Below are 11,953 nucleotides of genomic sequence, written 5' to 3'. Positions count from 1 at the left end.
AACTCTGCCCTGAAGTCGGACCATTTAAAGCACATTGTGATGATGATGGATATGGAAGGACTGAGAAAGAGCCTACTTAAAAACCGCCAAGAGCTCCGATTTTTAGCCACCAAACCTAATAAATGTTTCATAGTATCATAAATGTTACCATAAGCATATACAGTGTATTCGGAAAGTATTCAGACCCCTTGACTTTTTCCCCATTTTGTTACGTAACAGCCTTATTCTAAAATTGATTAAATATTTTTTTCCTTCATCAATCTACACACAATACCTCATAATGACAAGCAAAAACGTTTTTTTTTCTTTTTTTTCTCCACATTTTTATAAATACAAAACTGAAATATTACATTTACATAAGTATTCAGACCCTTTACTCAGTACTTTGTTGAAGGACATTTGGAAGTGATTACAGCCTCAAGTCTTCTTGGTTATGACACTACAAGCTTGGCACACCTGTATTTGGGGAGTTTCTCCCATTCTCTGCAGATCCTCTCAAGCTCTGTCAGGTTGGATGGGGATCATCACTGCACTGCTATTTTCAGGGCTCTCCAGAGATGTTCGATCGGGTTCAAGTCCGGGATCATGCAGAGATTTGTCCCGAAGCCACTCCTGCAATGTCTTGGCTGTTTGCTTAGGGTCGTTGCCCTATTGGAAGGTGAACCTTCTCCCCAGTCTGAGGTCCTAGCGCTCTGGAGCAGGTTTTCATCAAGGATGTCTCTGTACTTTGCTACGTTCTTCTTTTCCTCAGTCCTGGATAGTCTCCCAGTCCATGTGGCTAAAAAACATCCCCACAACATGATGCTGCCACCACCATTCATCACTGTAGGGATGGTGCCAGGCTTCCTCCAGACATGATGCTTGGCATTCAGGCCAAAGAGTTCAATCTTGGTTTCATCAGACCAGAGAATCTTGTTTCTCATGGTCTGAGAGTCCTTTAGGTGCCTTTTGTCAAACTCCAAGCGGGCTGTCATGTGCCTTTTACTGAAGAGTGGCTTCCGTAAAGGCCTAATTGGTGGAGTGCTGCAGAGATGGTTGTCCTTCTGGAAGTTTCTCCCATCTCCCCAGAGCAACTCCGGAGCTCTGTCAGAGTGACCATCGGGTTCTTGGTCACCTCCCTGACCAAGGCCCTTCTCCCCCGATTGCTTAGTTTGGCCGGGCAGCCAGTTCTAGGAAGTGTCTTGGTGGTTCCAAAATTCTTTCATTTAAGAATGATGGAGGCCACTGTGTCCATGGGGACCTTCAATGTTGCAGAAATGTTTTGCTACCCTTCCCCAGATCTGTGCCTCAACACGATCCTGTCTCGGAGCTCTACGGACAATTCCTTCGACCTCATGGCTTGGTTTTTGCTCTGACATGCACTGTCAACTATGGGACCTTATATATACAGGTGTGTGCCTTTACAAATCATGTCCAATCAATTGAATTTACCACAGGTGAACTCCAAGTTGTTTTAACATCTCAAGGATGACCAATGGAAACAGGATGCACATGAGCTCAATTTCGAGTCTCATAGCAAAGGGTCTGAATACTTACGTAAATAAAGTATTTATTTCATTATAATTTTTTAAATTATTGCAAATATTCTATAAACGTGTTTTCAATTTGTCAATATGGGGTATTGTGTGTAGATTTATGAGGAAAAACATGTTTTTAATACATTTTAGAATAAGGCTATAACGTAACAAAATGTGAAATACTTTCCAAATGCACTGTATACACTGAGTGAACAAAACATTAAGGACACCTTCCTAATATTGAGTTGCACCCTTTGCTCTCAAAGAACAGCCTCAATTCGTCGGGGCTTGGACTCTACAACGTGTCGAAGGCATTCCACAGGGATGCTGGCCCATGTTGACGCCAATTCTTTTCAAAGTTGTGTCAAGTTGGCTGGATGTCCTTTGGTTGGTGGACAATTCTTGATACACATGGGAAACTGTTGAGTGTGAAAAACCTAGCACCTACTATCATACCCCGTTCAAATGCACTTAAATATTTTGTCTTGCCCATTCACCCTCTGAATGGCACCCGTACACAATCCATGTCTCGATTGTCTCAAGGCTTAAAAAACATTCTTTAACCTGGCTCCTTCCCTTCATCTACACTGATTGAAGTGGATTTAACAAGTGACATCAATAAGGGATCATAGCTTTCCCCTGGATTCATGGAATGTGTACGTGTGCCATTGGTCAGTCTACATTATGTCATGGAAAGAGCAGGTGTCCTTAGTGTTTTGTACACTCAGTGTACAGTTGAAGTCAGAAGTTTACATACACTTAGGTTGGAGTCATTAAAACACGTTTTTCGAGCACTCCACAAATTTCTTGTTAACAAACTATAGTTTTGGCAAGTCGGTTAGGACATCTACTTTGTGCATGACACAAGACATTTTTCCAACAATTGTTTACAGACAGATTACTTATAATTCACTTATAATTCACTGTATCACAATTCCAGTGTGTCAGAAGTTTACATACACTAAGTTGACTGTGCCTTTAAACAGCTTGGAAAATTCCAGAAAATGATGTCATGGCTTCAGAAGCTTCTGATAGGATAATTGACATCATTTGAGTCAATTTGAGGTGTACCTGTGGATGTATTTCAAGGCCTACCTTCAAACGCAGTGCCTCTTTGCTTGACATCATGGGGAAATCAAAAGAAATCAGCCAAGACCTCAGAAAGATAATTGTAGCCTCCACAAGTCTGGTTCATCCTTGGTGCGACTGGCTTCCGGGTTGGATGTGCATTGTGTCAAGAAGCAGTGTGGCTAGGTTGGGATGTGTTTCGGAGGATGCATTTGTCCCTCCCGAGTCTGTACGGGAGTTGCAGCGATGAAACAAGACTGTAACTACTACCAATTGGATACCATGAAATTGGGGGGGAAGAAAAAAAAGTTTCCTTCCATATCACAAAGGGCAATGAGATTTGTAATATTTACAAATGACAACAAGGGTTTTATAAAACCACTGTGGAATTACCACTCTCTCTACGCTGTCATCCTCATAATCACCTTCACACACCTGTGTCCGCCCACCGAGCAGACTTTGCACAGCTTTATTTAGCCTGTCTGTGGATTTCTGATTAGAGTGCCTCAGACCTGCACCACTCGTGGCAGAGTGGCGTCACACTACCACGTCTCCTGCAAGGCATTATCTGCACGGTGTGTGCTAGAAGGAAGGAGGGAATGCAGTCCCAGGCACTTGTGCAGAGACCCAGTGGAGGGTGGGCTTCGACTTTTCTCCCGTCTTAACGCTCCGCAAATGGGATGACTGTCAGCAAATCTATTCCCCTTCCACCGTGGTGATAGTGGAGACATCTGCATACTGCGTGTGGAAATCGAGTAAAGACAGAGGTAGGGCAGGGAGAGCACTGGAGGAGACATGGCATTTTGAGTGGGAGAGAGGGTCTTGATTGTAAATATATCTCCCTCTATTGTGACTTTAGTGTGGGAGTGTGATTAAACCAGTGAGGGGGAGGTGGTATGGGGAGGAGCCCGCTCATAAACTTCTATGTTCTTGTCCCCCTGCAGATCTGCTGAAGTGTGAACTTTCACCTCTCTCCCCTTTGGCCTGTTCTGTAAAGAGCTTCTGTTGTTGAGGAGCTAAGACTCTGCTGTACTTGGCTGTGCAGAAGACACCAGTGAGGGTCGACACACCTGCAGCAGCAACAACAACTACCATCAACGAGTCCCCTAGTGTCAGACGTCTGTGAGATTCCACAAACGAGTCCAAGAAAGAGGGGGAGTCCAGGAGGGAGACTGAGAGGGAGTGAGAAAGCTAGAGGATGAGAAGATTCCACTCGCTCTATCTCTCTGAAGACTGGATTAGATAGGACACACCCTGTCCGATATTGCACTAGGAACATTAGAGTCTCTGGACTCCATCAGTCAAATCAAACCATTGGAAAAACTAACCACAGTTGTATTGATTTTTTTTTGTCTTTCTAGCCCATTTTGGACACCCACTGATTTTCACTCTCCGTTTTTTTCTGCCACTGCAAAGATGGCCCTGTGTGTTTTGTCATGGGGGCAGACTGTTGAGTGTTGATCCCGGGAAATAGGTGACTCATAGCCAGGAACATGTCTTGGAAGAGGAACTACTTTGCGTCCGGAAGCGGCGGACTGCAGGGGATCTTTACCCCACGCACCATGACATCCATCGCCCCCAGTAAAGGACTCAGCAACGAGCCGGGCCAAAACAGCTGCTTCCTCAACAGCGCACTACAGGTAGGGATACAAACAAACACACTACTGCTTGCACGCACACACAGCAAATTTTTAGATCCGAATTTTAACATCCAGAATATTAACACCCACAGTGAAATTATATGTGACCCACCAAAATAATTTTAAAACTAAAACTTTTCAAAGTGTTCACAAACTAACACCCCTAGAGTGGTGGTCCTTAACACCAAGGGTGTTGCAAATTCAGACTTAAATTAACACTTTATTAGAGCTGTTGCTGTTACACTTTTTTATGTTAGGGAAAAGCTCATGTAGTGTTACAGTATTTTTTGGGGGGCGGGGGGTTGTTTTAACGATGTAGGTTGTAAACGCCTTATTTGCATATGCCTTTCAATTGAATGTGAGAGATACCCACCCATTAATGTGTTTGTTAGTGACAGAGACATAGTTGTTGCATTCAATAACTTTTAGTTCTGAGGCCTTCACCGAGTTAGTGACTGAACAAGTGAATGTGTTTGAATTCAAAGTCAACCCTTTATATATTATACATTTCATAAGGCCTAGTTATCATTAACATTGTGGTCTGAAAATAAAATTTTGCCTCATGGGCTACATCAGACCTGCAAGTTACAATAAACTGGTTTGTGAAGTGATTATTTATTCCTTACGGTATCCTGCCAGAGGGAGGACATCCAACAATTTCAACATTTTATCACCCACAACCTGCATTCAGAATGACTGCTATGGTGAAAGACATAATAAACTAGACTACCTAAACCATCTAAACTGGAACAACCATCTCAGTAACGGGTGCAATAAGTCCAACCCCTTACAGATTGGATTAGTTTAGAAACAAGTTATTCATCTTGGTATAGTATAAAATCAATTAATCAGTCAATGTTAACGGAAATGAGCTCAACACAGTCGAGTAACAACAACACCACACACAGTGTTGATTATACTGTGATTCAAATAACACTTCATTTATTCACTGCATTTGGGGTCAATTTCAATCCCACTGATGTTAACCCCCCCAGAATCAACACTAGGACTGACCTCATTTAGCGAACTGGTTGATTGTTTGGTATATAGGCTGTTGGTCGACCAAAGATTTCTTTGATGTACAAGACACCTGCCTTGTCTGAGTGGACTAATCCATTGTGGAGACCGTGGGGATGGCACAGTCCATAACTCGTAAGACGTGCTACTGAAATTGTATATGGCTAAGGACAATGGTAAAATAATTTTATAACAAATGCGCTTTCTCCTGCATTCGATAGTGGTCTCTGTAACGGCAGTCTATGTCGTCCTCCTCCTCAGACGAGGAGAGGCGAGAAGGATCAGAGGACCAATGTGCAGCGTGGTAATTAGACATAATGAATTTAATCAAACAAAACAAGACACTATACAAACTGACAAAACACACTAACCGTCACAGTCCCGTGTAGCACCAACACTGACACAGGAACAATCACCCACAAACAAACAGTGAGAACAGCCTACCTTAATATGGTTCTCAATCAGAGGAAACGTCAAACACCTGCCTCTAATTGAGAACCATATCAGGCAACACATTTAACCCAACATAGAAACAGACAAACTAGACACACAACATAGAATTCCCACCCAGCTCACGCCCTGACCAACACTAAACAAGCAAAACACATAAGAACTCTGGTCAGGACGTTACAGTCGCTGTCTGCCGTTCTGAAACATCAGTGCACTGTTGAATTGGCGCCTTTTCCTAGACCATGTTGCTATTGTCACGACTTCCGCCGAAGTTGGTCCCTCTCCTTGTTCGGGCGGCGCTCGGCGGTTGGCATCGCCGGTCTTCTAGCCATCATCGATCCACTTTTCATTTTCTATTTGTTTTGTCTTGTCTTCCCACACACCTGGTTTCAATTCCATCATTACATGTTGTGTATTTAACCCTCTGTTCCCCCCATGTCCTTGTCCGGTATTGTTTATTGTAAGTGCTTGTGCACGTTATGTCTGGTGTACGACGGGTTTTGTACCCATTGTTTGATTGTTCTGTTTTCCGGTGGTTTTTATTATTAAACTGCGCCGTTGTCAACACAGTTTTTGCTCTCCTGCGCCTGACTTCTCTGCCGCCAGTACGCACCCCTTACAGCTATGTGGATAATAGCAAAGTTAACCAGCATATTGGTGTTGAGAACAATGTGGCGGTAGCAGCAGCGGAGTTAGGAGGCAAGAAAACAGCCCTTGCCTTAATTGTCTAAGAAAAGTGAGAAGAGAGGAAACCCCAAATTAATTAGGTCTATAATCAACAGCCTAACTGTTAAATATGCCTGGCTTTATTTATCATTCATATACAGTACCAGTCAAAAGTTTGGACACACCTACTCATTCAAGGGTTTTTCTTTATTTTGACTATTTTCTACATTGTAGAATAATAGTGAAGACTTCAAAACTATGATATAACACATATAGAATCATGTAGTAATCAAAAATGTGTTAAACTAATTCTTCAAAGTAGCCACCCTTTGCCATGATGACAGCTTTGCACACTCTTGGCATTCAGAATGCTGTGGTAGCCATGCTGGTTAAGTCTGCCATGAATTCTAAATACATCACAGACAGTGTCACCAGCAAAGCACCCCCACACCATCACACCTCCTTCTCCATGCTTCACGGTGGGAACCACACATGCGGAGATCATCCGTTCACTTACTCTGCGTCTCACAAAGACACGGCGGTTGTAACCTAAAATCTCAAATTTGGACTCATCAGACCGAAGGAGAGATTTCCACTGGTCTAATGTCCATTGCTCGTGTTTCTTGGCCCAAGCAAGTCTCTTCTTCTTATTGGTGTCCTTTAGTAGTGGTTTCTTTGCAGCGATTAGACCATGAAGGCCTGATTCACGCAGTCTCCTCTGAACAATTGATGTTGAGATGTGACTGTTACTTGAACTCTGTGAAACATTTATTTGGGCTGCAATTTTTGAGGCTGGAAAACACTAATGAACGTATCCTCTGCAGCAGAGGTAACTCTGGGTCTTCAATTGCTGTGGCGGTCCTCATGAGAGCCAGTTTCATCACTGCGACTTTTAACAAGGCCCACCCGTTGAAATGCATTCCAGGGGACTACCTCATGAAACTGGTTGAGAGAGTGCCAAGAGTGTGCAAAGCTGTCATCAAGGCAAAGGGTGGCAACTTTGAAGAATCTCAAATATAAAATATATTTGAGATTGGTTACTACATGATTCCATATGTGTTATTTCATAGTTTTGATGTCTTCACTATTATTCTACAATGTAAAAAATAATAAAAAAATAAAGAAAACCCTTGAATGAGTAGGTGTGTCCAAACTTTTGACCGGTACTGTATATTTACAGAAACAAGACAGATCCTGCTTATGTTGCCTGTTTGAGTGTTTGTTTAATAGCCTACAGACTGTGAGCACCAAGCCTCATGTCAGATAAACAATATCACAAATGTGGCTATTTTTTTATTTGCTATGCTGTAATAAAGGCTTTGCACTTGTTTCTGTTGGAACAGCCCCTCTGGTATTACTTAGAACTTCTTTAGTTTTGTTTACACTGTTCCAAATTTCCCCCAAAATTATTTTAATAATACAAGTAATAACCCTCCTTTTTCTTGATCTCCTTATTGTTATTATTACTACTGCTATTATTATGATAATCATTATACAAATAAGTAATGTCATTATCATTACTAGGCTTAGTATAGCAGCCTGGTATAACCACCAGGCCTGAGAGTGCATTCTGGTTAGTCTTAATACCATAACTTACTTAGGCCTATATTTCTATATTTATGTAGCCTAATGTATCAATCATTCATTTGTTCATGTCATCACAAAGCATACGAGTCATTCATTATTTCAAATGCAGTCAAGCATTTTAGCTTTAAAATAAAATAACAAAGCGACCCTTCAATAATTGGCGTAAACAATACATAAACTGTTCAATTTCGGCATTTGCATTCACGAAGGCATGCGACTGTTTTTAGTCTTTGCCGGCTAAAAAAGGCCCAAAAATACATCACAACAGACTCTCTGGTACGCTTATACTTTATTTTGTGTTGTTTACATTGTTCCAAACGGTCAGAAAAATATTATAATTTAACAGCACCTGTTTGGTACACATAATATGCACACAGCGCTTGCTCCATACCTTATTTTTCTTGATCTCCAGTATTTTCCACAACTAGCCAAATGTATTCAACACATCTGACTTCCCCTTTACCTCCTGAGCAACCAGTAACATTCCCCCGTTTCTAGTTTATTTGTCATGTCCTCTGCATCCATTTTGCTGTCACGTGTTACGGTGTGGAGTTTATTATATCCAATTTATTGATGTGATTATGATATGCCATAGGTCAGGCCCTATTGGTCACATGCATGAGATGCATACATGTGTCACGTAAAGAAAGCAAGGGTTAAGGGAATAGGGAATGTTTTTCCTAAGCAGAACTTTTCAGTCAGAAATGGCTGTAATTATGTTGCAGCTTCAGCGTGATCAACACTGTTGATGTTCTGTGGTGGTCGCTGCAGCAGGGAGGAGAGAGAGACAATGGATGCTAGTCACACAGTCACTAGCAGTTTTTTTTTTACACAATCTGAGCCAGGCGGTACAATCAAATCAATTGCAGTCGGACTCCCTCTAGTCATTTTTGTGTCTTAATTATTTCAACCAACAGTGCAATTAAAGCATCAGACAAGTTCAATGCGTATAGTTGATTTGATTAAAACACATAGGATGCGTCTATATATGGAAAAATACACGTTTAAAATGTTTTACCAATCGATTGGTCGAAAGAACAGCCGACTCTCGACAGCCTTAATCAACACTCAGATATAACACTCACAACACTTTTTACCTTAACACCAAGATTTGAACACTTGCAAATTTGCTGTGTAGGCTACTGTAGGCTGTCTGATAGGCCTATCGGGGGCTATACCATGGCAAAGTTGAATTACAATCATAAACTGAGATTTTATTGAAATGATGGGTCAATCACGCAAATAGGCTTAACTATTTGCATTATTCATTTATAACGGTTTGTTTAACATCAGGCACAGGATAACATATACCGGGGTTTTTCGAAATACATATGGTACGATTTTCAATACCCTCGCGGGTTCTGCTAGGAGGTGTGCTACGCCACTGCTTATAATTAACTGTAAGTTAAGTTTAACTATACGAAATCTAAGATGTATCAAATCAATTATTTCAAGCTCAGGGTTCCAGCTATGCATTTGGTTTGCTAACTTGCTAGCTAAGTGGCTAGATGTCAAGATCAAGCTTCTTGGTTACAACAGAGACATTCAATCCCCTCCTGGATCTCGATCCCTGCTGCCTAAATTGTTTTGTGCATTTAAAAAAAATTATATTATAGAGCCCTTTGTGTGCACTTCCGGTAATAACGTATACCCTGGTATGGTACAGAAACGGTATGACGGTATGAAAATCTGAATACCACCTAACTCTAGCACAGAATAAGGCACAATTGCCAGAAAATAAGCTTGTGAAAGTGTTTTTTGCACAGAGATTTTGAGATCCTCTGTCCAACTTTCATCATTAAAACTCTCCTGTCGGATTTATCTATGATTATGCACATGCGTAAAGGATAAAGGATTTATGTACAATCCTAGCAGTCAAACGAGTTAAATCGACATCCTTTAATGGAAAAAGATTTTAATAAGAGTTAAATAAGGCGAATTATCATTGCTGTTGCGACATATGCACATTTCTTTATTATGTCACATTAGCTCACAATAATTATTATTTTGGAAACAGAATTTTGCTTCTTACTTCGATACAAGTTACGTTGACATTCCTTCTTAATTTGCTCGATAACGTTATGGAAAAAGAGTTAGACTTCTGTGAGATTTCAGGGAGGAGCAGTGATTACAGACAGTAATAGACAAGTCCTGTGTGGCACCCTTAGGAAAATATAGTGAAACACAACTCTCTGAAATACGTGTTAGTATCCTCACTTGACATGACAGAGAGATGACGATACATTTAATGTAGCATGATACACACACACAGAATGTTCTCAGAACTTCATGCTCCAAGTGTAGCTTTAAATATTTCAGTGCGGTAATGTTCTTCACTCGGGAGTCTGCTTCCCATACTTCTGGCTTCTCATACCCACATTTTCAGATTAGTCCAATTTCTAATCTGTCAGTGATATGAAACTTTATGCCAGATCTCATTATAATCAGCCTTTGTTCCTGACTAATCCCTCTACTGATGCAATACTGTAATTACAGATTCTCATGTAGTCCCATACAATGTCAATCCATTGATAAATATAAAACAACAATAACAGCAATTAATTTGTTCTACTGTAAAACTGTCCATTATTTGGTCGTCTTAAAATCCAACCACTGCAAGTCACCACACCAGCAAGTCACCAAGTCATCCTTGAAGGACTCATGTTAAGTAAATGATTGGTGAAGTAGGCTTGAGTCTTATGAAATGCCTGGATAACCAGTCTCTTATTAGTGTACTCATAGATACTTTACTTGACGTAGTGGGTGGGAGACTCTTGTCCACTCTCTCATCCAGAAGGACTCAGCCTGAACAAGTGGCTTAAGAAAGTGGTTCTACCATTGCCTTCTATAGGACTGCTGCCCAGGCACTGCCAGCTTGACTGGGAGGACCCACTCACACCGTACTTCGGGGGAAATGGGAAAGGCGGTTCCAAAGTTTAATATGGTGCCTGCCAGGCAGTCAGTCGCCTGTGACTTAAGCCAAGCTTCTAGTCCCCATAAACAATTGTCAGACAGATGCTGCCATGCACCATAATTACCCAGCCAAACAACCTGTCATTAGTTTTCACTCTATTTTTGGATTACCATATAATCAGCCAAATAGAAATACAGGGGCTTAACTGACTGATAATACCGCCAAAGCTACAAATTAGTGTCAGTTATGAGTAAGGAGACAGAGGGGGGGAGCTGATAATGTATTGTCTGCTGCTGGGAGCCATAACAATATGCTGGAACAGCGTATCGGCAGCCCGGGGGCGAAAACAGTCCTTTTTTGTCTGAAATTAAATGCTGTGCGTTAACTAGGCTTCATTAAGTTCTCTGATATTGTCTCTTATTTTGCCTACACATGGTTTAACAGGCATAACTTTGTTGAAAAGGTCATAATTTGGGAACATTTGAATATGGGCATATAAAAAGGATTTAAGCAAATCATTTCTATGCTGAGTTGGAAGTACACTCTTAGAAAAAAGGATATTTGGACGTCCCCATAGGAGAACCCTTTTTGGTTTCAGGTAGAACTCTTTTGGGTTCCATGTAGAACCCTCTGTGGAAAGGGTTCTACAGTACGTGGAACCCAAAAAGGGTTCTACCTGGAACCAAAGGGTTCTTCAAAGGATTATCCTATGGGGAGAGCTGAATAACCATTTTAGGTTCTAGATTGCACTTTTTTTCCAAAGAGTGTACTGTATGTCAGTCGGTTTGCAATCCACTGTGCATTTAAATGTGTAATCTGGACATATACATATTGCTATATGTTATTAGAATGGTTTCATTTCAGTCTATTTATGAGTTTAAGTTTGGTTAAGCCTATTGTACAGTATTGTTTTGTAATGTTAATTTGCTACAGCTCAAAACACTTCGATTGATGTCCAGTACCCACCATGTTAACAGAAACCACTTCTGGTAGCTGCAGTACTCTGGGCTTAATTGAAAAGCCCTAAATCACTGCCCCTGGGTGAAAGGGTTTATTGAAACCTGCCATTCTGTCTTTGCTTAGAGGAGAGGATC

At 41.2% G+C, this 11,953-nt stretch overlaps 1 protein-coding gene across 1 annotated transcript in view; it reads left to right on the top strand.

Moving 5' to 3' along the window:
* The first annotated feature begins 4,078 nt into the window (after positions 1–4,078).
* LOC120017406 (inactive ubiquitin carboxyl-terminal hydrolase 54-like) overlaps positions 4,079–11,953 on the top strand; it is a 53,523-nt gene continuing 45,648 nt past the window's right edge. The window contains exon 1 of the mRNA XM_038960155.1: positions 4,079–4,225. Coding sequence (XP_038816083.1) covers positions 4,079–4,225 — 147 coding nt within the window. The remainder of the gene's footprint in view (positions 4,226–11,953) is intronic.

This window comes from Salvelinus namaycush, chromosome 22, assembly GCF_016432855.1.
Source record: "Salvelinus namaycush isolate Seneca chromosome 22, SaNama_1.0, whole genome shotgun sequence".
In the NCBI taxonomy this organism is placed as follows: domain Eukaryota; kingdom Metazoa; phylum Chordata; class Actinopteri; order Salmoniformes; family Salmonidae; genus Salvelinus; species Salvelinus namaycush.
Note: the sequence above shows the minus strand (reverse complement) of the source record. Positions and strands in the feature narration are given on the sequence as shown.